The following is a 27,311-nucleotide window of genomic DNA, read 5'->3' as shown; positions in this document are numbered from 1 at the left end:
TCCACAGGTGGTTGTGGTCTTAAAACGTCCATCCACAGCGGCCCACGTAGCCATACTAAGCCCACAGTCAGACAAAGAAGAGCTGTTGTTGTGATGATGTAACCGATTGGACCGATTACCGTCCGTCGCTAATCATCATGGGATGTGGTTTAAACTGAAGATTTTCAATGCAAAAAACAACAACTCGAGGAACAGGAACAGTGGAGTAAAGCGTAGACAACTGGACAATTAGGTTAACTGTCTGGGTTTAAATGTCAAAGCGTCTCCAAACAAGATAGGAGCTCTTGGTGTGGCTGACATTTGCTTCTCTGGCAATTAAAATAGTAGCGCAGAAGAATGAATGTGAAGCTGTAACCAATGTTCGATTCATTTGAGCTACAACGGAGTAGTGAGTAGCAATGTATGTTGAACTATGTCGCTAACTAAGAAAACACGGGAACTTTGGTGTCTGAACAGAAAGGTTTTTATGCAAGTAAAAAGGCTGGACACAGAAAATAAAAAACCTAAAAAGATTTTATTAAAATAATTCACATTTTACAGAAATATCAATCCCAGTGTCTATTTTTCTCTGCAAAGACATCCTCATGGGTGTGTTGCTGGAAGTCCCGCTGTCTTGTGTCTCTGCATGGGAAGAATATCTGTGATCCAGTATTTGCACAGTGCAACGACTGCAGTGGTTTCCTCTAAAATAGCAAAGAAATAGAGGAAAAAGAAAAAAAAATTTCAGTTAGTTCTGACAACACAAAAGCAGAATAACACTCACCGAAGGACTTGTCATTGTATTTTCAACATTTCACATCAAAATGTCTAAATACACATCCTGCACATTTATCCAGACATCTTCCTCCCACCTGAGACAGAATCTTTTTTTTTTGTTTAAATTTATTCTTGAGAAGTTAGAGCTCAATTCAGCTTGTGCAGAAGATACATTTACATGATATGTGGATGTACATTACATGAGAGGAACTCCAGAATGTGCTAAAACATGCTTAAAGGAAATCTATTTTAAACTGGCTCCTGCGGACGATTGATTGCTGCCGCAAAGAAGAGACAGAAAAAGGAAAGCTTTAGACTCTCGCCCAGAAGGGCTTTAAAAGCACGCACCCACCTAGATTAGCTACTCCATGGCAGTGAGTTACAATTACCAGTAAAATCCTGTTGGAATGGTACCAGTGTGAATCAAAATGTTCACAAATTCACAAATATAAAGTCACATGTTGAAGAAATTTGAATATTATCCTTTATCTGCAATGCAACGTTAAATTTCTACAAGGAATAATTTGAACAGATTTAATTGGATGTAATGAATTTCAATCAGGGTGATTTTTTACCATCTTTTAAATGTTGCTTTGTCATCTTGACTGCAAACAGCAAACTGGCAAAAAGTCAGAGGAGGTTGTACAGATGCATAGATGCATAGACAGATGAGCCTAATTCCTCTAAACTTCGGGAGGCTCAGGTGGGCTCCTCAGAGGACTCTGAGGACTCATCCGCAAGCAAACAGTTCAGCTATAACAAGAGGCCCCGCCGCTTTACGTCTGCGGATACACCGACTCGCATCAATAATTTCCTGTTTTCCTTCCTGTAATCTAATGTTCTTTTTCAGAGTTTTTCTTCTGCTGCTCCCTCGTGTAGTTATCCATGCAGACTCTGCATGTCGCTCACCAGCAAACAACGCAAGGTTTTGCTCTTGAAGTCTGCATAAAATGGTATATATTAAGTCCATGACAACCATTCAGGTTTTGTTTACATCATCAACAATTAGGATCTAGCATGACAATACTGAATCACGACCTTCCATGTGACAATTGTTGGTTTCATAATGTCGATGTTGAAATAATCATACATTGTGCATTCTGGTTAAAGTGCAAAAGTTGAAGACACTAAAGCAAAGACAGCTGAATAGATACAAGAAACACAAAAGGATTGATCTGTAAATAAATCCTTGAAATGCAGCTTTTGGACAAATTCTTTGACTCCATTAGAATCCGTCTTAAAAAGCTAATGTTTAATAAACTGTTAAAGCTAGAGACTTGTACAGTAAAATGAGGGTGAGGTGGTGCATAAAACCCTTTTGAGACAGGTATGTGGAGGGGTTTTCCACATTTCTTGTGGGCTTTAGTGGTGATACGGAAGCACAGCTCTTTCTCGGAATCATCTTGGTGACAGGGAGCGCCACTGAAAAAAACGTGGGCTGAATACACTGGCTGGTCTCCCTCAAGCTCATTCTGACACACACACACACGCACACACGCTGTGTGTGTGTGTGTGTGTGTGTGCGTGTGTGTGTGTAATGGCACCAAAGCCCCTGCTGATCCTATTACACGGCAGGCTTGCCAGCAAACGTACCAACAAACACCTTACACCTCAGAGTCTGGGGGCGCTGGAGAAGTTTGGGGTGTTGACAGGGTTGAAAACATGTTTGTTAATTCATGGTGGGGATAACCTGTGTGCAGGATGCAACACGGACAAGACCGGTTCCAACACTGAATAAGTGTGAGCAGGTAGCGGGCGGCAGATAAAAACAAGTGAGGGCAAGTAAACCCAGGTGAGCAATAAATATTAATGTCAAGAGCAAATAATATCACGCAAACAAGGACAAGCACAGGCAAGTATTAACACGTCAATATTCTGTTAGGGGCAAGTTTTATCAAGAGGCCGGTGTGGACTGGTCGGTAGATGAGATGATGCGCGCAGCAGCGATGAAGCTTCATTGGATATGAGCCTCTGCATGCCCCGTTACCATCACCCTTCCTGGAAAATCTCTTTTTAATCTTTCATATTCCAACTCACCTGCAGACATGAAGGGGTTGTTGTTGAGCTCTTTCAGGGCCTTTTCTAGGTTTTCTGTCTCTTTCTGTTGAATAAAAGTCTTGAGACTGTATAGCTGATTTAAGACGGAGTTTGGCTTGCGTTCGCTTGCAAAGCCGTCTATGAGGTCATCCAGCGTAGCAGACAGCTGAGGGATCCTGACTACATGCGGCGAGGCTGCAAGCACGATAAAAAAGGAGGAAAAAAAACATGTTAAATAAGACATCAATAGCTACTTTGCTTTTACTGAAAGTAGTTATTTTTTCAAGAGGTGATGCAAAACTCCTGTGGTATTAAAGACTGAAGAAAACAAGAACTAATATGATCACAGGATTTATTTGGAGCCTACAGTATGCTTTTCTTGTAAAGCAGCTTACTAATTAATTTATTAATAACAAGACTAAACATTTCAAATTAAAAGCTGAGGAATTATAATAAATGGACAAACTATCAGATTTACCTTCAGTCAGAACATGTGCATTATGATTCTTAAACTACAGCAAGCTACTTCTTGAAGGTTAACAAATAAAAAGTTTCTCGTGATATAAATTGAATTATATAATGTGAATTAAAATTTTATCCTGAATGTTCACAACACAATTTGTTAATAAACTACTGAGGCAATTAAAAAATACAATTATTGAAGGTGTTGTCTGTTTACTTTTGTTTCACAGATGATGTTCACAAATGAAGATTCAATTATTTTATGTCTCCATTATCTTGGGAATGGAAGTGTCTGATAGCTGGCAGGTTCAGGTTGGATTTGTGACAAAAGTTAGATGTTTTGGCCTTATTTACAGACAGCTGAGGTCTATTGCAGGTATTATTTTAGAAATGTTATTTTTACTGATCTTAACTACAATATAATAGCTTGTTAACAGTTGTTACATAAGTATTCATCCATATATAAGATATTCCCACAAGCATAACAAAATGTTTGCTTAACATTCAGAAATACTGTATTTCAGTTTGTTTTCAACTTGGGAACATTTTTGTTCTGCCATAAAGAGGATCTGGACTATTTTCCTTCTTAGTAAAAAAAAACATCCTAAATCCATGACAGATTAGTGATGATTGCTGGATAATCGACTGGGCTTTACTTCTGGATGTATGTAAATGTGATTCCAATATTTCCAATTTCCAATTTCCAATATTATTCCAACAAATCAATAATGACAAATGAGACCTACAAGAATATTTAACTGCTAATCTGCATGTGATTCCTCTTTGCTTGGCTGGATCTACTTCCAACTGATATATATACATTTACATAAACTAATTAAATAAAGAAAGAATTGCAATTAAATTATGTAATAATTAAATAACGAAAAAATGTATATCCTACTGGTAAGAAAATAACATTGGTCTGTTTGTTCTGGGAGGGGAATTCAGTTTGCAAGTGTCCATGAATAAAATAGATCCCAAACAGACTCACTAATGTGCATTTGCATTCACTTATGTGTTCACACACACACACACACTTGATGAAATTATCGCCGGGGGATACGGTGCACCTTGGAGCTTAATCGCCTTCTTCATTGAGTTCAAATCCTCGATCGAACCCCCAGCGGCTGAAGGAATCTGCACCTCTTTGTAAACAAAACTGGTATTGATTTTACTAATATTTTTAATCTAATACATTCGTATTGTTTTAAGGTTTTAGTTTTCTAACTTGCATCCAGTTATCAATCTGTGTTTTAACTAATTTTGCTGAGTCACAGACAGCTCGGCTGATCGAATCATGTCATTGCGTTTCATTCACACTTTCAGCTTTTGTCAGAATTTCAATTTGTGATTGTAAACTATATTTAAGAACGAATGGGTGGTTGATTGGTTGCACAGCTGAAACGTAAAAGGTATTGGCGGAAGGGCACCACCAAGAGTGGAGCCTCACCCGACCCCCAAGTTCAATGGTGAGTTTGCAGCTACAGGATTTAGTACAGACAGCATGATCATTGTCCAAAAATGCCAGAACAATCTAATCAATACTTACTATCTGACATATAGATTTCCGTTGTTGTCCTCAGAAACCCTGACAGCTCAGCAACTCTTCTCTCATCCTCCGCCTCCTCCTCCTCCCTTTCATCTCCATCCTTTTGGTAGGTGAACTCCAACGTAGAAGCTCGAGGCATCAGACCCATGGACAGCAACTTCTCCTTGTGCCTCTTTTTCTTTAGTTTCCTCTTCTTGTTCCTGCTAACATGCTCTCCTCCTCCATCTAAGGACACCTGACTCTGACTCGTCATGGATTCACTCCCCAGAGATGCCCCATCTTCCCCACAGTCTTGAAGGGCAGCTGGTTTCTTCTTCCTCCTCTTCCGCCTCCGTTTTTGCTCTTCTCCCTCTTTCTCCTCAACCGGCTCTTCATTGCTCTCAATCTTACTCTCCTCTGCTGGCAAAAAAGGAAGTATGAGTGTGAATTGTTTATATACATTGTTAAAATGAATCTATGTAGGTTTCCTTATGAACATATTGTTTTGGGGGGAAAAAACAATCTAAATCAGACTTAAATATCAATCTCAAATGAACAATTAGTGAGATTATTTCCTTTGTTGCCACGTGTTAGCAAGCAGATAAAAATCACCGACAATCGAAAACAGATGTTAAAACTTGAGAAAGGACTACAGGTTACAGATTACCAAACTACTCTTAATTTATGGAAATCCACACAGCAATTTAATTTGTTCCTTTCTTCTGTCAGTTGCCAGCTCTTTTCTGAGGAATTGTTTTTCTTCAGAGTGCTGAATATCTTTCTGTTGGCTGACATGGGAGCCGGTGCAGAAAATAGAGTCTTGTTTGCTGAAGGGCTCCCTCGGCATTTGGCCACGTCTCTGCACTCATTAACAGCCAGATGCCCTGAGAAGACCTAGAAAGCAGCTCCTATTGAGTTCTTGATGACCCTTTCACAGCAGTGAGCAGCAGATTGGTTGGCAGGGAGATGGCAGTGCATGTGATCACAATACTGGGAAAAAGTTTGGAGAAGACACCGCTCACAGATACATAAATGAAAATTAAATTTCTGGACAATCTGCTGAGTGCATCTTTTTATTCATCTTATGTGGGTTGAACATTTCCTACTTCATATCTGTTTCTGTTGTCTTGTATTTTTGTTCTCATTCACATTTCTATTGTTGAAATGTTTAAATACACATGGCACTGAATTAAACACCGTCATTCAGAACTTACATCTAAATCAACATCTTTTTAACAAAATTTCCACAGCACACTTTTTCGCAGGCTCAGACAGACACGATTGACTCTGCAGGCCCTTGACAGGGACTCTCCAACACTCCCTCCCACTATTTTCACGTATAAAAGTTATAAACGCATAAAAGTTCATATCCAGGACAGAATTCATCACTGTGAAAAAGTAGTAGGCATTTTTCACACATTCTCCTCAAACTGTCAGCTGTTCATGTATGAAAGTGGCTCTAAAATGGTAAACGGCCACTTTAAAGTGCTTTTATACTCCACTCACTCACATCTACACACTCATTCACATTATTCTAGTCTATAGAGATCTACACAGATTTCTCTTTTTAGTGTGTCTAGGTATTGCTTTTCCCATCTACAAATCTACACACCGATCAATGCACTAGGGAAAAAATGTGGAGTTCAGTCTCCTCCCAAGGACACAGACATATGGACGAGTGGACAGAAGTACTTCAATAAGCATCGGCATTGATCCTGCATGTTTAGAAATCTATCAAAGGAATGGAACAACAATCATCTAAGGAATCAGCTCATCTAATGTTCTGATGACTGCTGAAGAACGGTGTCTCATAAGTCACAAACCCTCAACCGTTGAAATGTGTTTGAGGACTGGTAATTACCAAGGCAACTACATCCCTTTTTAAACTCAAAATCAGTCAGTGATTATGTGTGCTCTCTGATAACTGCATTGTCACCTCGGATAAACCCTCCAATTATGATGAAAATGTTTCATTACAGATGAGTGAGAACGTTTGATTTGATTTGTTGTGACTCTTCTAGGAGCGCAGGAGTAGCCTCGCCATACCAGCATAACACTGCATCTGATAAACAGAGGTTTTTGTTTATCTTCATAAGACATTAATCATTACTTTACCACCTCAACTAGATTTATTGCACTGTTACTGTAATATGATATTGATGGCTTTATTAACCTTTATGAGAATCAAATCCTATTTAACCTCAAACAGCACTCAGGATTGCAATTCCACTGAAGGCTCACTACCCACTAAATCAAAAATATGTTCAATTATGATCCATTATGCTGACAAGAGCAATTAATCAAACTTAACCTTGTCACTTATTCGAGTGAGTAAACTCAAACCACACCCTATGTAAGCCAGTGAATATTTTTCATTTCACTGAGGTAAACATTAGTCTGGATGGAAGTGGAGGTCAATATTAATGCATGACCATAGAGACGTGTGTAATGAATCGGGGCTTTGACTGGTTTCACTTCAGCCTGGTCATTTTGCTATAAAAAATAAAAACAAAAAAATAAGTTTTTAAAAGAAGCATAACAGTTGCATAAGGCGTGAGATCCTTGAATAAAACTGCAGACCCTGAACTCATCATGGATAAAAAAAATAAATAAAATAAATAAAAAAATAAGGAAAGCTCAAGCCAATATATATAGTTTCTGTTTGAGCATCACAGGGAGCTGCTGGAGCCTAACCCAGCTCTCTTAAGGTGAAAGGCAGGGGCACACCCTGGACATCGCAGTACAAGATGAAAACAATAAAGATAAAATATTTTCTAGATAAGTTATACGTCTTTTAGGGGGAACATAACAAAGACAATGAGAAAAGAACGAGAATAGAGAATGGAGGGAGCCAATCTGGAGACAGACAGTAAATCTCCATAAACGGTGTATAGTGCTAGTCTATAAATATAAAGAATCGTATTGTTTTACCAGCTGGATCCTCTGTACCAGTCCTGCTTTCCAGGTGAGGAAGTGTGACAGATTCCTCTGAATGCAGATTGTAGTCTGGGGGAGGAGGTAAAACTGTGTAAATCCGAGGGCTTGGATTGGCTGAAAGCCTCTTCTTCCCTGCATTCCCTGAAACAACCATCACAAATAAATAAATACAAGCAAATACAAAGAGCAGGGAGATGGCAACTCCTGAAGGTTTGCGATTTGAACCTACCACACACTCTGTCCTTTCCAGAAGTTTTTCTTTTCCCGTGTGTGGTTTTAGTAAGTGTTTCTGCGTGTGGGGAGCCGTCATCTTCAGCCCGGGCAGGAGCTGCAGGGTAAAGCTTCCGCAGAACTTTTGTTTGAAATACTAGTTAGAAGAAAAATAGTAAAAACAGATGTTGAGTTAACAAAATATTTTCATCTGGTGCATATATGTATATACAGGACTGTCTCAGAAAATTAGAATATTGTGATAAAGTCCTTTATTTTCTATAATGCAAAAATGTGCTACATTCTGGATTCATTACAAATCAACTGAAATATTGCAAGCCTTTTATTATTTTAATATTGCTGATCATGGCTTACAGCTTAAGAAAACTCAAATATCCTATCTCAAAAAATTAAAATATTCTGGCAATATTAAAATAATAAAAGGCTTGCAATATTTCAGTTGAATTTTAATGAATACAGAATGTATGACATTATATATATATATATATATATATATATATATATATATATATATATATATATATATATAATAAACTGCACGCTGTTGGCGTTTGGTCCTTCAGACTTCAATATCAATATCAGTGGAGCACGTGTGTTTGTTTACATCAAAGCTAGCCAGCGGCTAGCTGCAGTAGCTGGCTCGTACACGCTCCTTTCCGTTTCTTTATAGGTTTTAGTATCTTTTAAAAAAAAAGGGTGCTCACCTGTCTTCCTTTGTGCCATATCGTATCCAACTGAACAGGAACGAAAAAAAAACAAAGCATTTACCCCGCACACGATCAGCAACTTCAGCTAACGAGCTAGCTCTGCTATCAAGCACGCTTGCTTTTAAAGTTACCTCACATCTATATAACATTTAGTTTCACACACAGACATAACAGCCTGCTTCTGCACTTCTGCTTCATTATATAACCCTATATTAGCCTGAAAGACCCTAAACTACGCTCAGCGGGTCAGAACCATGTGCTGCACTGCTGCTCAGCACAGACGCCCTGCTGCTGCTGCGCGGATCTCCAGTCAAAATATCACCAATTCAAACTTGAATTAGTCGTCTGAACAATTAGGACCACGATATATCTCCAATTTCTGCACTGCATGTACAAGTCAAACCTATTTTTCAAATCGGCTGTTGATTTAGACATGGTTGATGTCATTTCATGGGTAGAACATACACATTTTGATTCAGTTTATTATAAGTAGGATGAATTATACTGCGCTTGACAGCCCATATCTAAGGGCACTTGTTTAATTATGTCATCGTACACAAAATGAACGGTCGTTTAGTTTTAAGGTGAGTTAACTTTTGTTCCGGGTAGAGCTCCCCGTGTGTTTGAGTGCAGTAAAGGCTGATTTATGGTTCCGCGTTAAATCGACGCAGAGCCTACGGCGTATGGTACGGCGTAGGCTCCGCGGAACCATAAATCAGCCTTAAGGAGCGTGCGCAGCCCGAGCCGCTGGAGGAGAGAGATGAGAATACTGAGCAGACGCCTCACGGCTCAGCATCAGCACCGCGCTGAGTTCAGCTTTGCGCACCCACCAAACTTGGCTTGGGACCTCAGCATGTGAACGTGCTCTGCAGGAGGAGGATCCACCTAGAATGTCAGCTCTGAAGAAGGTAAGTCCTGCTCTCTCATTCCTTCTTAACCCTTCTGCACACATTCAGTCATCCCTTACATTAACAAGATGTCTTTGAACAGTTTGATTGCAGGGTTTGTCTTGTTGTGCAGGGGAGTCAGCTATAGGCGAAGTCACGTGTATTATTAATGAGGCAGCTCTATCATGATAGTAATATAATAATGTAATCTTTGCATCACTTTTGCATGCACATGGGATTTGTCCATCACTCCTGTTTTTATGGATCTTGCATATTATTCCACTTAGATTTACGTAAAGAAGGGACTTTAATGAGGAGCATTCCAGATAAAAATATATCCCTTTTAGGTGAAAAAAAATTCTCAAATGGATGTTATATTATGTTTGATTTCCCACAGACTCTTCCTTTTGTGCACAGTCATGTAATACTATAATTGCCGTGTTGACTAGTCTCTGTGGGTGGACGAGCTTCATTGAATGGGTTTGGCTGAGCTCCTCGTCCACCACTGAAAATCCTGAATGAAAGTGGAGCTCCTTACAGTACAGCATAGGAAGGCATGGGAATATTGTCAGGATTTGTAAGATAAAAAAAGAAACCCTGCATTGAACAGTATATGTACCATCTGCACTTCTTAGTCGTAGTGAGACTTGCACTTATATGCACAGTGTGGAAATTAGTTCAGCAATTTTGTTGCTGTGTGAACATTGTATAAGAGGAATTAGTTACCATTTTGTTTGTGCAAAAATCTTGTCCTCACTTTCAGCTGTGTTAATCAAGACTCAATGCCATTGTGAGTATTGATTTCTGAACTTCAAAAGATTCCTTTGATTGAATGACACAAAAAGAAAGCATGCAGGGTTGAGTACCTGCTTAAGGACTGCTGCTGAATCCACACGAAATGCACAGCATGCACTATGAGTGACAAAGTGCTGGCTGCCAGCACTCACGTAGTCAGACAACATAATCACAGAGGTACTATAAATAGGGGGCCATATTCATTGCAATTCTTTGGTTGCTCCGTGGAGTTATTGGCGTTCACCCTGGTGGTCTGAAGCTTTAACCAGAATGTTCTTTAATGCTGAACTCTCAACCTGCTAAATGATATAAAAAGGCTTGTATTTTTAGGCCGTGATGGTTACCCATCTTTTCTTCAATGGCACACTGTATGCATGAGTCTTCTGTGTGTATGGACTTGTATAAGAATTCATTGGATATGAAGCTCATACTATACCGGACTTAAGTTTCTCAAACATTAATGTGGGACTCTTTGCAAAATGTATTTTTTTCATTATGAAGATAATGACGATGAGTGCTATACACAAGTACATATGCAAATACTTCATGTGTGTGTTTGGCTGTTCAGAGTGCGGAAACGTATAAATGGGCAGGTAACAGTCACTGTAGTTCCTATGAGACGGAAAAATACAAATAAATATCATTAATCAGCTTCAGGGATCCCCATCTGGTATCCCATCTGCATCAGTGCCCCATGAGAATGCCTTAAAAATAGAAGACAGCTTAGTGAAAAGTTCCTTATTAAATATTAAATGAATGAAAGACAAAAAAAGTACCATAGCTGGTCATTTTTAGGATATTTTTTAAAGGCTGCTGGTTAAAAAGCACACAAATACATACATGCCTCCAACAAACGTAAGAGTCGTCAATACGAAGCCTTTGGCCTGACTTGGCAGTGACACGATTACGCTCTTATGATCTGTTTGAAGATGCACATCCAACTTGAAAAGCATTTATGTGCACAGTGATGTCATCTGGGTTTACGGGGGAGAGAAACAGAGGGTATGTAGACTGGTCAGACTCAAAGTAAATGTTGAAACATTCAGGAGGCTCTACTCAGCCACTCACCCTGAAAGATGTATTTCTGCTTTCCTCTCACCATACCTAATTCTTCTTTCTTTCTTTTGCTCTCACTTCAGTAGTTTTTTCTTCTTTTACCAGACACTCTTTTCAATTCCATTCCTTTTTGCCTCTCCGAGTTTCTCTCTTGTTTTGCCTCTTTCCATTCACTGGCGATTGTGCATCTGTAATAGTTTGCCTTCAGTAGAGGGGTGCAGAGGGACTGCAGGAGACGGATGGGAGACCACTTTATTTGAATTTAATAACATGCAAGATCCAAGTGTGCATGTGGGAATCTTTGTGTGCATGTGCAATGTGCAACAACACGTCTCAGTGTGTAAGCTTTGAGGTGAAACAGCACACTGGTCCCATGGTGCAGAAGATACCACATAGGCCTATACCTACAGTATACTATGCTATATATATATACCTACACTATGTGAAACCTTTTTATCAATTGCCATGGTACTGCAGTAAATACAGCTAACTTGTTGTATCAGCACCGATAATGATTTTACCAATTTGCTTATGCAAGAAAATATATTCATCATTATATCATGCACCGTGCAGAGCTGCGTACCCACGCCTTTCATCAGCTGCAAGCCTTTAAAACCAACTGGCTGGAGACAAAGATACGATTTCATGATCCAAGTCCAATTCGGAATTTTCTCCTTACAGCTTCCTATGTTAATACTTTAAAAAATAAATAAATCTGATCCTAATACAAGTGCAAAACTCCATATAACTTCAAATCTACTTGAGTTTCCCAGTAAAGAATAGATGAATTCAATAACGCCATCACTGCGGGCAAAAGGCGTTGCCCCTTTATAATCCTGTCTTAGCTAGACCCTTTACACCGAGGAATGAAGTTGAATATATCAGAAAAGTAAAGCAAATCACACTAATGGCAGACAATCAAGGAAGCAGAATCTTTGATTGTCAAGTGAAAGATAATTTTTTTTGATTAGCTTGATATGGCTAGTCTTTTTAATGCATTTTTCTGCTACTGTAACATTATCGAGTCTGTTCAGAGTGAGAAGGGATAGGGTTACCTGTAAAAAAAAAAAAATCAGAGACCAGATACAATATGCTCTCCATAGTGTGATGACACTGTGATATATGGTTTTCATCATTTGAGAGGTGGTCTCAGTACTGGAAAAAAGTTCAGTACTGGAAAAAAAAATAAAAATAAGAAGGGTAAAATTATGAGGGAAATACAGCATTGATAATAAAATTTACTGCAAAAGTAAGAACCACAGATTCAAGAAACCCAAAACGCAAAGGGGAGATTTTACAAACTTGAGGTCAGTCTTCATTTATGGACATTTTCATGATAATCTTGAGGAGCCGAGGAAAAAAAAAAACACTTTTCGTGCTCTTTTGTGTTCAGTGTAGTGCATTATTTCTGACATCTAACCGGCTGACTCACTCAGTGTCTGTTTTCCATTTCCAGGTTTAAAAAGTAGTAGTAAAATCCAAAATGTCTGGCATATTGGCTGACAGCCTGCTCGCACAGGCTGACATTTTCATGCTCCGGTCTTACATTAAATATAAAGGCATCGCAGCATGTTGTTCCACGTGCGGCTTTGACGTTCATCCAGGCCTCCGACACATCGCTGCATTCTGCGCCCTTTGTCTGTTCATGAGCATTTGGAGGTGCCATGTTTTACCGCTTCATTTGCACATCTTTACAATTCCCTTTTGGTGCGTTATGCACTTAAAAAAAGGAAAGTTCACACAATAACTTTGCTGCATCATGTGTCCTACATCTGCATAGTTCATGAAGATGATACATTATCGATAACATTGTGGCGTTATTTCAACTCTCAGGGTTTAGTGTCACACCCATCAACTTATTTCTTATATATTATATCTCTTAGTGTGCTTGTATGTCAGGTCACTGATGGTCAGGTCTGAGTGCAGATCTCATACCTTGCCCACTGCATTTCCTTGCTTGACTGGATAGAGAAGGAGAGGGGGCAAATGATGCTCAGGTAGACTAGAATAACTTTGAAATGTACTGGAGTGACTCCACTTCCTCTTTATCCTCTCAGATCTCCATAAGCTCACCGAGTGGTGCATTGTACTCCTCAAAAGCAGGCGGAAAGATATTCTAGTATACACCAACACTTGTGATAATTGCCTGTGCTCTTTACCAAGGTCAGAAATGTGGTCAGCATGAAGAAGAATATGTATTTCATGAATGTTCATCTCTATAGTGGACAAACAAGGCTGTGTTGCCCCTAGTGTCAGTGTAAAGTACTAGAGTCCATTACAACAAGGGGAGAGGAGGATCAGGGGTCCAGAAGAGCATCCATTTACCGCAAATTCAATTACAGAGGGTTTTTTTTCTTCTTCATCTTCACCCTTCGGTCTCATTAGGGAGTACCTAACAGTCCAGGAGGGGAAAAAATCAGTCTCTGCATGAATGCATTTTCATTGTTAAAAGTAATAATGCTTCTATATCTAGGGCCACTTTCAGATAGCTCATGCCAAAGAGAAAAGTTTTCCTTTCAGACTCAAATGGAGTGTGACTCAGCTGGGTTGCAGACTTTGGTTGTTCACTTCAGTTAATGAGCATACTTTTGGTGGTTTTCGCTCTTTTTTTTTTCTCCACATCTGCATCAACAGTCTTTGTGTATCTGTCATGTAGCTGAGTATACACTTGTAACCAGAGGTGGACAGAGTACTCGACCCCAGTACTTGAGTAAGAGTACAAATACTACTGGTCAAAATTTACTCCGTTACAAGTAAAAGTAGCTCAGTCAAAATATTACTCGAGTAAGAGTAGAAAAGTACTTGCTTTTAAAGGTACTTAAGTATCCAAAAGTAAATGCTTTTAAATTTACTTTAAGTAAAAGTAAGAGTAAGAGTAAGAGTAAATTTCTTATTTTCCACATCAGTAAATTACTATATTTTTTAATTTTAATTTAATTAAATTTTTTTGTCTGTGGTTTGTCTGTGCCCTCGTTTTTTACTCGGTCAAACTCAAACATTGAGTTAAGATACGGCCAAGGATTTTGTGAAAGTCCCTGCTCCGAGTCCGGCTCATTATCAGACTCAGACGACTCAGCGGATTGTCTTTCTTCTCCTGACGCAGGCGTAGCTATTGTTGCGGCTCTGTCTTGACTTGTTGCGGCTCTGTTTTGACAAACGCAGGCTACTTTGGCGGTATCGTTTTGAGGAGGCTTGACGTATTTCTGCTTTACGTACATCCCAGTGGAGAGCGTGCACTGTGATAGATGATACAACTGTCTTCTGTTCAGATTATTGTTTACAGCGGTTAATGGAGAAGGTGACAGTTGAACTAGGCAAACTGAAAATGTGGTGTGATATCAACAAATTATCTTTGAATTTAAACAAAACCAAATTTATGATTTTTGGAAACCGTAAAACACATTTAACAACTCAGGTAGGTTTAACAATAGAAAAAGTTGATTTAGAAAGAGTATATGAGAACACTTTCTTGGGGATAATAATAGACCATAAATTCAGTTGGAAACCACAGGTAAGCCAGGTAAGATTAAAAATTTCCAGAAGTATCGGAGTATTGAGCAAAGTCAGACATTTTTTTAACTTTAGATCTATGAATACCCTATACTGCACACTTATTCTACCTTACTTGACTTACTGTGTTGAAATCTGGGGTAATGCTTGCAAGACCACACTACAGACAGTTTGCACAATACAGAAAAGAGCAATACGAATGGTGAATAATGTTGGTTTTTATGATCACACCAATTTATTATTTATCAAGTCAAAAGCACTCAAATTCATGGACCTGGTAGATCAGAAAACAGCTTTGTTTATGTTTAAAGCCAGAAAAAATCTACTTCCTCCCAGTATACAAACCATGTTCAGAGAGAGAGAGGGGGGTTATGCCCTCAGAGAACAATTCAATTGGAAACAACCGATCTGGAATACAGCTTTGAAAAGTAGGTGCATTTCTGTCTGTGGCGTGAGGTTATGGAACGCATTGCCAGAAGAATTAAAATATAGCAAAAATGTGTTGAATTTTAAAAAAAGGTATAAAGACATGATGATGGATAAGTACAGACTTGTTCCCGGGTAATGGAATGATGGCATAAAGAAAGGAAACAAAAGGATGAGTATATTGAGTATCATTTTTATAATAATTTAAATAATCCTTTTTTTTTTTAACATGTGTGTCTGCAGATACATGCATGTATGTAAGTGTATTGTAAGCATGTGTAGTGTACATATGTATGTGGATATGTAATGTGCTCGTATATATGTATGTACATGTATGGATATATGTGTAGGTACGTATGTTAGTACGTAAGTAGTTAGGTATGCATGTAAATATGCATATGTTTTTTGTTGTCGTTAGCTATTATTCAGTTGTTGTATTCATTTATATTTATATGTAAGAAGGGGGGGCATTCATAAGCCGAGGCTTCAGCCCTGCCCCTTTGGTCGTGACCTAAGTGTACATGCTTGGTGGTGACCAATAAATCTTTTCATTCATTCATTCATTCATAGGTCTCCTCCTTTGACAAAAACAGCTTGTGTCCAATAGGATTTTAGGGAAGAAGAAAAAAGAGCAGACCTGAAAGTAACGAGTACTTTTCAGCCTTCCTAGAAATGTACTCGAGTAAAAGTAAAAATATTTGTCTTGGAAATGTATTCAAGTAAGAGTAATAAGTACCAAAGAAATCTAATACTCAAGTAAAGTAAAAATCCTCTGGATATGTACTTAAGTACAGTACTTAAGTAAATTTACTCCGTTACTGTCCACCACTGCTTGTAACTATACTGGCAACTGTATTTTCTGTGATGAAAAAATATTTTTCGCTTGATTCCCCCCTAAACAGGAACACTGAAAGATCTTGCAACCCGTTTTGCTATGTGGCAGTGGGGCATTTGGGGTACAGTTCATTCCTCCTCAAAACTCCCTGAAAGAAGAAATGAATATATGCATTATGATGTAGCAATCTCGTTCCACTGGGGTCGACCGACAGGACGGAGGACACAGGGTTTCGTGTTTTATTTTGAATCACTCAAGACGCAGACGAGGACCAGCACACCGTAGCTCCGTGTCTTCCCCTGAGCAGAACCCTTTGCTGGTGTGCAGCAGCTGTTTAAATAGCCAGGCAGGGTGGAGAGATTGATTGGGCACAGGTGTGCCCAATCAGCTGAACCAGGCGCCACCTGTGTGCTGCTCCTTGCAGACCACGCCCAATCCTCCACCCTGCCACAATGCATAAATGGAAAGTTCCTTAATCCTCACTTTTCTTCCTTTTTAATCTGCTGTCTGATCAAATACTGGACCGCACACAAACATAAAGCTGATGTTGAAAGTGGCTTCAACCTTCAGATAAAATTCAAAGAAAAAAGGAAAATGAGGGAACAATGGAGCGGGAGATTGACAGACGGATCGGTGCAGCGTCCGCAGTTATGCGGTCGATGTACCGGACCGTCGTGGTGAAGAGGGAGCTGAGCCGAAAGGCGGAGCTCTCGATTTACCGGTCAATCTACGCACCTACCCTCACCTATGGTCATGAACTTTGGGTAGTGACCGAAAGGACAAGATCGCGGATACAAGCGGCCGAGATGAGTTTCCTCCGCAGGGTGGCTGGACGCTCCCTTAGAGATAGGGTGAGGAGTTCGGTCACCCGGGAGGAGCTCGGAGTCGAGCCGCTGCTCCTTCACATTGAGAGGAGTCAGCTGAGGTGGCTTGGGCATCTGTACCGGATGCCTCCTGGACGCCTCCCTAGGGAGGTGTTCCAGGCATGTCCCTCCGGGAGGAGACCCCGGGGAAGACCCAGGACACGCTGGAGAGACTATGTCTCTCGGCTGGCCTGGGAACGCCTCGGACTCCCCCCGGAAGAGCTGGAGGAAGTGTCTGGGATGAAGGAAGTCTGGTCATCCCTGCTGAGGCTGCTGCCCCCGCGACCCGGGAACGGACAAGCGGCGGACGATGAGTGAGTGAGAAGAAGGAAAATGTCTGAAAACATTAAACACCTCTGTAAAGACGGCATCAAAACGTCTGTAATTGGCTTAGAACTGTGCCATGTTTACGCTGATGTTTTAAAAAGTCCAGGTTCAGGTGCGTAGACTTCTGTACAGTTTCAGGCATAAAACTGTGTCTACAAAAACCAGATCTGCACGTGTGTTTGTTTTGCCACATTTTTGAAGTGTGAGGTTTCTTTTGTACATCTCAGTCCTACACACAAAAGTGATTGAGGACACGTCCCTATTTGGCAATTTGCATATGATTTGCACCCAAACTAAATAAACATGAGACTGTAACAAGAGCAAAGTAGAAGTGCATGTTACCAATTATGAAACGGAGGAAAAACATCAGTGAAATAGAGGAAAGAACGAGGGAGGAAGGGAATTGGTTTTAGCTCTGAAATAGCAAAATAGAGAATAAAATGGCTTAAAAAAACTAAACTGAAGGGATATGAAAAGAGAAACATATCACAAAAGATAGCTCAAAAGCGCATCAGCTGAAAGCAACAGGGGTAAGGGAGGAACTAATGAACAGATCGTCTGCGAACTGTGTTACACAGCTTTACAGGGAGATGATCAGGAGGGAGACACAGCTGCCAGGAGAACGCACTGTGGACTGACCTTTAACAGACCTTGAAAATCCTTAAGCGGTGCACTAGCCAGCCAGGTGCCAGAAAATTCCAACAATGTCCAAACTCTGGTTTTCTCCATGAATAAATCCGCCGATCTATCTTTATTCTTTATTCTTTATTCTTTATTCGGATCCCCATTAGCTTCCACTGTCGTGGTTGCTAATCTTCCTGGGGTCCACATAAAACATCACATAAACATACAATACAACATACAAAATAAACTGACACTTGTCAGTCTAAATCTAAGTACATTAAAAATGGCAATAATAAAAAAAATAGAGATATAAAAATAGAGAAACATTTGTCAAGCATCATGTACAAAAACATTGATTATTCTAACTGTGTGGTCTCACTCATAAATTTTTGTTTAATAGATCTTTTGAATAAATATTTGCTTTTGATACTTTTCATATTTGCAGGTAATGTGTTCCATTGTTGGGTGGCTCTAAAAATAACAGATCTTTTAAGTATATCAGAAGTTGGTTTTGGAAGTGTCAAATAACCTAAGCTTACCTGTCTAGTATTATGATTATGCTTTAGACCAGCATTTAGTAACTGATCTCTAAAGAAATCTGGCTTCCCCTCAATCATTGCATTTCTGGAAAACTTTATGATACTACATGTTAACTTGGCCTCTACAGTTAACCATGTCAAACTTTCCAGGCTGAAGCAGGATGCTTCAGCCTGACCTAGAGCCCTCACAGAGAGTGGAGGGTTACACCCTGAACCGGTCACCGCTCCATCAGAGGGCCACACTGAAACAAACGAGATAAAAACGCCCACTGCCGCGATGCGTTTACAATCACCAGTCGACTTAGCATGTTTGACGTTAAACTATATGAGTCGTTCCTGCATTATTAAATCAGACGACTGCATATTATTAAAACATGTGAGCAAAAGCAACTCAGAAAAAAATACCTATCATCAACTTTTTGTTGTTTTATCATCAGTTTGTTTGTTGTTGGATTACGTAACTTTTTTTGACTTCCTTAAATTGGAAAGCACTCAGAGAATGTGCACACCCTGGCAAATATTATTCACTTATAAATAGCTGTGTGGGTGCTTGAATAGCTGAATGCGTGTGCATGCATGATTCATGCAGATGTCTCCAGGTGATGAAAATGTCCCTGCAGCTTGTCCCAACAATTGCTATCCACCGGCTTCATTAGGCGGCTGTCTAGACTCCAACAACTAAAATAAATGTACTGCACAAATGTGCGGAAAGCAATAAGTAGGTGGCTAAGTGTATTCATGCAGCGTTTTTCTCTATTCAAAATGTAAAGATAACAAATTAAGAAACTGAAGTGTGGCTCAAGTTGAGAACTGTCAGACACTTCCACTCGCAAGATTTCTAGAGAGGCAAATTAAAACGTCATTCCGACTGCAAATGACCTTCAGGGGGACTCAGCGCTCGGTGGTTATGTTTTGGCAGAAAATCCAATGTCAAAAATGTACAATTTAACATCTAGAAAGCCCAAAGCATTTTGGAAAAAGGTTCTGAACAGTCAAAGGCAGGAGTCGATCAATCATACTTTGGCCTGTCTGGGAGCCAGCAGGACACAAAGGATTTAGCGAACTGATTCAATCAATTACCTGCAAATGATTAAAGCAAATATCACATTTGAGCCCTGGGTGGGACTGTTATCTTAATCCCCCTTGCCTACTCCTGCACAATGGTGTCTTTGATTTTACCCCATGTTGAATTTTAATTAGTAAATGTAAATGTAAATGTTTGTGATACACATGTTTCAATTTTTTTCACTTCCCGCAAAAATTAAAGACAGAAATTACTGTCATTTACATACTTATACGCTGCTATTACCATGTAATAGGCTGATCACAAAGCCATAATTAGAAAGCAGCTTCAGTGCCGTTAGTTTCCCAGCAAGATGGATTTAATAGCTATCACTTAACAGGTGATACAAGGATGTTTTTTTTTTTTTAAAAGGTTTTTTTGGGCTCTAGTGGCCCTTTATTGGAGATGCAGACTGGAAAGGGGTAGAGAGAGAGAACGGGGAAGACACGCAGCAAAGGTGCACGGGCTGGATTCGAACCCGCGACCGCTGCAGGAGGAGGACTGTAGCCCCAGTATATGGCCCGCTGCTTAACCCACTGCGCCACAGAGCGGCCGATACAAGGATGTTTTAGGTAAACAAGTACTAGAACAACACCCAACATGACTTTCTTTCATAAATGCACATCAGCAACAGGGAAAACTACGACCATGTAATGCATAATCGAACAGGCTGCAGGTGGAAACAAAAAAAAAAACTCTTAACGCCTTACACCTCAAAAGAGAACCAGATACAATGTGTTCCAACAACCTTGTGAAGTTTTTTGGAGGAAGGATACACAGAAATAGCCCAAAAAGGAACTTAACAACTCCAAGCTTCTACACCAAGTGTTCACAAGTTGCAATACTTCCCAGAGTGGATGTAAGTACCAACGATCCCGGGTACTGAGGTACTAAAACTCTAGGCTAATTTCTGCTTTGAGCCTTTGAGCCTTTTTTTTTAAATCATTTTGAAACTGTAAGTAATATAAATATAAAACCAAATTTGCTTAAGATGTTAGAGAAACATATGGTCTTTTACTTCCATGCATTGGAATGTAATTTCACCATCTTCACTCTGTTCGGGGTCCAGGTTGGGCCAGGTGTGTTAGCACCCTGGGCAGCTGATTATCAGGGTAATTTAGAGCCACCGATAGCCATGCACATAATGATGGTCAATTTAGAATTGCCAGTCACTTAAGATGCGCGACATTGGACTGTGGGAGGAAACAGAGGAATTGTAGGAGACCAAAAGAAAGCCACTGCATCACACTGCTTTCCCCTCTCTAACCTCACACTTTTTGCCGTAGGATTTACACCTCTCTACTTCCAATAGAAACCACGCGGTCATGCGATTAGTTTGTTTTTGGTGTAAAATCAAACTATTTGAGTGAAAACAGCCCTAATCTAAGTCTTTCCAAATACCTTAGACAATCAAATCTGATTGATTTTCTACATGTCCCAGCTGTATGTGTCCATGTGTCTGACTGTTGTGTTGCCCTTTTGTATGAAAGCATCCTTTGATCTTCCCCAGTCTTAAAAGGACAAAACAGATGCTTAAGGCTTTATGGTATGAGAAATGATAAACCGTGCTTCCAGACTCCAGTCCTTTTAAAGCATAAATGAGAGGCAAGCGGCGGGAGAGTCCCTGACAGCTTGTTTTCCACACTCCCCCAGCAGCATCTCTGCCAGCCAGCAGCATCACTTACATCTGTACGACGTGGTTGGTGTTTGATTTATTACAAACAAACTGGGATGTCGTCATTTCTGCAGTGCTATCAATTTGTATCTGTACATCAGCTTTTCTTTTTTTTTTTATCCTCTTGTTTAATGATTTGCAGTGCATCTTGGGTCAGCTTAATCAGTGTACAAAGGAACACGCAGGTAACAGTGTTACTGTTCCTTGTTCCTTGTGTTACCCTAACACAAGGACATGCAAGTGTTATTCCAAAAAATCTGGTTTGAGGATGTTTAATGAGATCAAATTCATAAAACATTTAAGCCAAGTTTTTTTTAATTTTATTTAAGTGGTTATCGCTTGGAAAAGCAGCATAAAGACTTGGCCCATCTTCCACTGCGCTGCAGATCAGGGACTGCTGCCAGTCAGAGAACAAAGCCGTAAATTAGAGATATTAAAGGTAATTTACCATTTGTTCCACAGCTGTAAAGTCCCAGAGAACAAATAAATACCTCCACACAACCCCATGCGAAGATGCCGCATCGTTGGAATTTATTTTAAAGCCCACGTTCTGCTGATGGAGCGTGAATGTGTGTGTGCGTGTGTGTTATGTCTCCACAGAAAAACCACAAGGCAGCAGGAGATGGTGAACTGATCTAAGTGCTGTGGCTTGAAAGTCCTCACACTCAAATGCTGTCATTAGCTGCTGTGCTTCTGCCAGAAGCTTCCAGCCCGAAAACACACAGAAGAGAACAAAATAAAGAGGCGAGATGGAAAATACCACCAGAGGAAGAGAAATACACCACCGCACTGTAAACTGACAGCAACGTCTTCGGGTTGAGACTTAACTTATTATTTCGGGAATGTGTTTTCTTTTTAAATGAGCTTAAAAATAGATAGAATGGGCAAATGTTTTGGAAACCTTCCACATGAAAAAAAAAGACTGCAATTAATATTGTTTCCATTATCATTATTTTAGAACAGAATACAAAAACAGCATCTCAAAATAAAAGAGAGATTCATTCAACCTAATATTTTGGTGGACAATCTTCAGCAGCGATCAATAAACGACCACTGCAGTTCTCAGCGAGATGTAGACATCTGCAACAAGTGTTTTGGTCAACTTTTCCTGAGAAAACTGCTCCAGGTGTCCCGGGTTTGAAGGGTGCTCAGCGCTTATAGAGCCATTTAAAGTAGTCCAGTGATTTCAACAGCCGTTCTTGTTGCTTTTAGCTGTGTGTCTTCGGGTCGTCATCCCCTTGGGAGGACCTGTGACCTGATTCAGGCTGAGCTTCCCAACAGGTGACGGTAGAGTTCACCTCAGGATCCCTTCATAGTCTTCATTGTACCGTAGACAGAAACAAGGCTCTTTGCACCAGATTCAGCAAAACAAGTTCCACAGTATATCTGGTGTGCCTTTTGTTTCTTTTTAAAAGCTTTGCTTTTGCATCTGTGAACATTGAGCTGATCTAACTTTCTAACAGGACCCGTTTTGTCTCATCAGCTTGAAGCTGATTCTACCAGAAACTTTTTTTTATCTTGTCCCACTTTTTCAATTCCAGTTTGGCTTTTAACATTTTTTAAATATTTATCTATTTCACAAGTTCTTCTTTTAGTCCTCCTGGGTCGGCGTCTCTCATCATTGCTCATAAAGAAAATGATGGTCCAATGATGCAGCGAACTACCTTCAACTTGGAGTTAAGCTTTAATGTCTTTGGATCTTTCAATCCTCGTGCTTTGCCTGCTTCTGCACTGTCCTTCTGATCAACCTTTGATTGTATCTCCGCTTGCAGCCACGTTGGTTGGCTTCAGACTCATGAGCTTCATACTTCCTAATGTTTGAAAATGTACTCATAAGAATAGAAAGCTGCTTGTAAAATAAATTGTCCTTGTCTTTGACATGCTTGTCTATAATTTTCTACTGGAGCTCCTCAGACCTCTCTCTCTCCGGTCCATATTCAGTGGGGTACATGCAGTAGATATAGCTGTACGGATACCAGCGACTTTGATTTATTCTTGAGAGTACGTAATGCGAGTACATGTTGACTTTGGTGGCATACTGCCATACTGTACTCTATTGTACTGTGAAATAACAAAAAAACATTATAAAAGAAAAAAATGCCATGTTTATAGCATTGGCTTTTTTTCATTAACTGGGAAAAGCTGAATAGTTCTGCTTATATATATATATATATATATATATATATATATATATATATATATATATATATATATATATATATATATATATATATAGTAGTATGTATAGTAGTAGTAGTATGTCCTTTTCGAGCCTTGTGGCCCATAGAGCCGATGTTTATCTCCGGTTTCTGTAGCGCAAACGAACAGGTGGTAACCACCCCCAGGATAGGACGCTAGTCTATCGCTAGATACTTCCCCAAACATCTACGCTGTTTTCACACATCTGATTATCAGCTGGCGGTTTCAAAACTGCTCATGGGATCTTCACTTTGACATAGTTTGTGGTTGTCATGACAATATTTGCTGCGTTTAGTTCAGATTTAGCCTGATGCTCATCCATCACCCAAGCCCAGGTCACTGAGGTAGTTCGTAGGGCACCGGGGGTGGATGAGATTCGCCCTGAGTACCTCAAGTCTCTGGATGTCGTAGGGTTGTCTTGGTTGACACACCTCTGCGACATTGCATGGAGGAAGGGGACAGTACCGCTGGGGTGGCAAACCGGGGTGGTGGTCCCTCTTTTTAAAAAGGGGGACCGGAGAGAGTGCTCCAATTATAGGGGGATCACACTTCTCAGCCTCCCTGGGAAAGTCTACGCCAGGGTACTGAAGAAAAGAATACGGCCGATAGTTGAACCTCGGATTCAGGAGGAACAATGCAGTTTTCGTCCCAGTCGCGGAACACTGGACCAGCTCTATACCCTCCGCAGGGTGCTCGAGGGTTCATGAGAATTTGCCCAACCAGTCTACATGTGTTTTGTGGATCTGGAGAATACATTTGACCGTGTCCCTCGTGCCATTCTGTGGGGGGTGCTCAGTGAGTATGGAGTCCGGGGCCCTCTACTAAGGGCTGTCCGGTCTCTGTATGATTGGAGCAGGAGTCTGGTTCGCATTGCCGGCAGTAGGTCAGACTTGTTCCCGGTGCATGTTGGACTCTGGCAGGGCTGCCCTTTGTCACCGGTCCTGTTCATAATTTTTATGGACAGGATTTCTAGGCGCAGCCAGGGGCCGGAGGGGATCCAGTTTGGGAGCCTCAGGATTTCATCTCTGCTTTTTGCGGATGATGTTGTCCTGTTGGCTTCATCGGACCGGGACCTTCAGCATGTGCTGGGGTGGTTTGAGGCTGAGTGCGACGCGGCAGGGATGAGAATCAGCACCTCCAAAACCGAGGCCATGGTTCTCCATCGGGAAAGGGTGGCGTGCCTTCTCCGGGTGGGTGGAGAGGTCATGCCTCAGGTGGAGGAGTTCAAGTATCTCGGGGTCTTGTTCACGAGTGAGGGAATGATGGAGCGTGAGATTGACGGACGGATCGGCGCAGCGTCCGCAGTTATGCGGTCGATGTACCGGACCATCGTGGTGAAGAAGGAGCTGAGTCGAAAGGCGAAGCTCTCGATTTACCGGTCAATCTACGCACCTACCCTCACCTATGGTCATGAACTTTGGGTAGTGACCGAAAGGACAAGATCGGGGATACAAGCGGCCGAGATGAGTTTCCTCCGCAGGGTGGCTGGACGCTCCCTTAGAGATAGGGTGAGGAGTTCGGTCACCCGGGAGGAGCTCGGAGTCGAGCCGCTGCTCCTTCACATTGAGAGGAGTCAGCTGAGGTGGCTTGGGCATCTGTACCGGATGCCTCCCTAGGGAGGTGTTCCAGGCATGTCCCTCCGGGAGGAGACCCCGGGGAAGACCCAGGACACGCTGGAGAGACTATGTCTCTCGGCTGGCCTGGGAACGTCTCGGACTCGCCTCGGAAGAGCTGGAGGAAGTGTCTGGGGTGAAGGAAGTCTGGCCATCTCTGCTGAGGCTGCTGCCCCCGCGACCCGGGAACGGATAAGCGGAAGAAGATGGATGGATGGACATATTCTGTTTACCCTTTCTTGATCTAAGGGTCCAGGTGGGGGATAAGGCGGTAACATGGCGGGGCTGTGAAGGTTTTCCACGATTCTAATTTTCACTGGAGACAAGTCTGTCTGGTTTTTGGGATGACCTGAGGCCGCCTCCTCTGTTAAATGAAATGTTTCTCCAGTTGGGTTTCTTCAGTCTTCTTTCAGACCATTTGCCAAAAATGTGTGCATCACTATTCTCAGAAGAGTGTCCCTTATCCGTGGGATGCAGGTGGACAGCTAAGACTCAACCTGAGGAGCTGCTTCTTGTAACGTGTCTTGTGCTTCTGAAATAGTTTCCTCTATGTTCGCTTGACTCTTTACTGCACTGAACTGTGCAAGCCCAGAGATCTCTGTCATTGAGGTGAATCAGTTTTTGTCTGAGGTGTTGCGTTTACGTTACAAGTTACAAAGTTACAAACATCCAGCTCGTCAATTTATTGAATATTTTATTTGAATTTAAAAACGATTGAGTCACGAATGAGTGTTTAAAGATGAGAGAACGTGTTTAAGGTTCTTTTCTTGTTCGAATGATGTTGTTTTGTAAGGGTTTACTGAATTTCCCGCAGAGATAAGCCTGTTGAGCTTGTTTCTATTTTTACATCTTCTCTTCTCGTCCTTTTCGAGAGGTGCTATCCTATATATCCCCCTCTTCAATTAAATGAGATGCTTATGTGATGATTCTTATTGAGTCCCTCAGAGGAATGAAATAACTTTGACTGACAGACTTGATAACAAGAAAAATGCAAATGTAAAGGAATATTAACTCTATTAAGCTGAAGACGAGATGAGGTCTGTCTATATTAAAGTACGACACACATTTTGGATTGCAACGAGCGTATCAGTCACATTCAACGACAAAGACGCAGTATAAGCACCTCCGGAGCCACTTCATATCTCAGTCTTGCCTGTATTTTGTTCTTTTATGCTGGAAATACTGAACATGTTGTTCCCTGTGAACACCAGTGATGAAACTGAGAAATCAAAACATGATGTTCTGTTTTCAGAAGGAGTACACAAATGGAGTTGGAACATATCCATGGTACAGATTTAACAGTTAAATTATCAGTGAACACCGGGCAGAATAAATTCCAGACATGTGTTTTTGAACATTGTGACCACTTCAGGCTTGTGGGTAATTGGTGGTTGTTGGTTTGCAGCTACAACTCCCTGGCTAGACAAGGCGGCTGATGAAGCAAATCAAACTCCTGAAGTTACCACCAGCTGGATTCTAACACTGTGCTTTTTACATTTAACACACTTTGACGGTGTTACACTAAGTTCAAAGGAACTGAACCTTTCGTGCATCTGTATACCCGTGCTGCAATCATCATTTAGCTCCGTGCCACTCAGACCAGGTGGGAAATGGAGAAAGAAAGGAGATTTTTGGATATGGAAGGTGCTCCTTTTTAAGCAAACCGCCACTTCTCTGTTAACCTGAGTCTATTCAAGCTTAGGTGTGTTTTTTCCAGACTCCACCTTGTTTATCTGCTTTTTGGTTGCTGTGACATTATGTAATATTGACCTCCCCTCTTTCCCCCCCTCCTGCCTACCTCCCCTCCCCGGCTCTTCTTTCTCTGAAAGGTGCTGCCAGCCATACTGAAGAAACATTGCTGTATCTTACCAGACAAGAACAGAGGTAAGGATTAAACTGAGGTCCCTTCTCCACTAAACACACCAATCTGTCCAAAAACAGATGCTGGGAGCCAGTCTGAGATTAATGAGTGGGTGGTGATGCTGGGGATTAGTACTCAGAGAATAGGTAGTCCTCCCTGTTTTTCTGTTTTGTTTATGAGTTTGACCTGTCTGCTGGCTGTATCTGTATTTTTTTTAAGTGTTTTTCCCTGGTGTTATCGTTACTTACCATCGTCATTCCAATTATAGAGCTGTTTTTCTTTCAATTGGCAAATTTAATGTGTTTCAAAGTGGTGAGAAAATGAAATGGGCTTCTCTTTTTGGCCTAATTTCTCTAACTACATGCAAGAGGGAGGGGAAA

General features: G+C 40.8%; 1 protein-coding gene across 3 annotated transcripts; it reads right to left on the bottom strand.

Moving 5' to 3' along the window:
- Positions 1–486: 486 nt before the first annotated feature.
- Positions 487–8,939, bottom strand: LOC133462425 (glutamate-rich protein 1). 3 transcript variants are annotated; one of them, XM_061743666.1, is made up of 6 exons: positions 8,656–8,939; positions 7,950–8,087; positions 7,715–7,861; positions 4,805–5,203; positions 2,794–2,988; positions 487–683 (listed from the first exon to the last, which is right to left on the bottom strand). In XM_061743666.1, the coding sequence occupies exons 1-6, from the start codon at positions 8,672–8,674 to the stop codon at positions 583–585; spliced, it is 999 nt and encodes a 332-aa protein (XP_061599650.1). In that variant the 5' UTR covers positions 8,675–8,939; the 3' UTR covers positions 487–582. The 3 variants fall into 3 exon arrangements, with proteins under 3 accessions (XP_061599650.1, XP_061599651.1, XP_061599652.1); XM_061743667.1 differs by having other exon boundaries at positions 4,805–5,200; XM_061743668.1 differs by having other exon boundaries at positions 7,715–7,852.
- Between the last annotated feature and the right edge of the window lie 18,372 nt (positions 8,940–27,311).

The sequence above is a fragment of the Cololabis saira genome, chromosome 16, assembly GCF_033807715.1.
Source record: "Cololabis saira isolate AMF1-May2022 chromosome 16, fColSai1.1, whole genome shotgun sequence".
NCBI lineage: Eukaryota > Metazoa > Chordata > Actinopteri > Beloniformes > Belonidae > Cololabis > Cololabis saira.
Note: the sequence above shows the minus strand (reverse complement) of the source record. Positions and strands in the feature narration are given on the sequence as shown.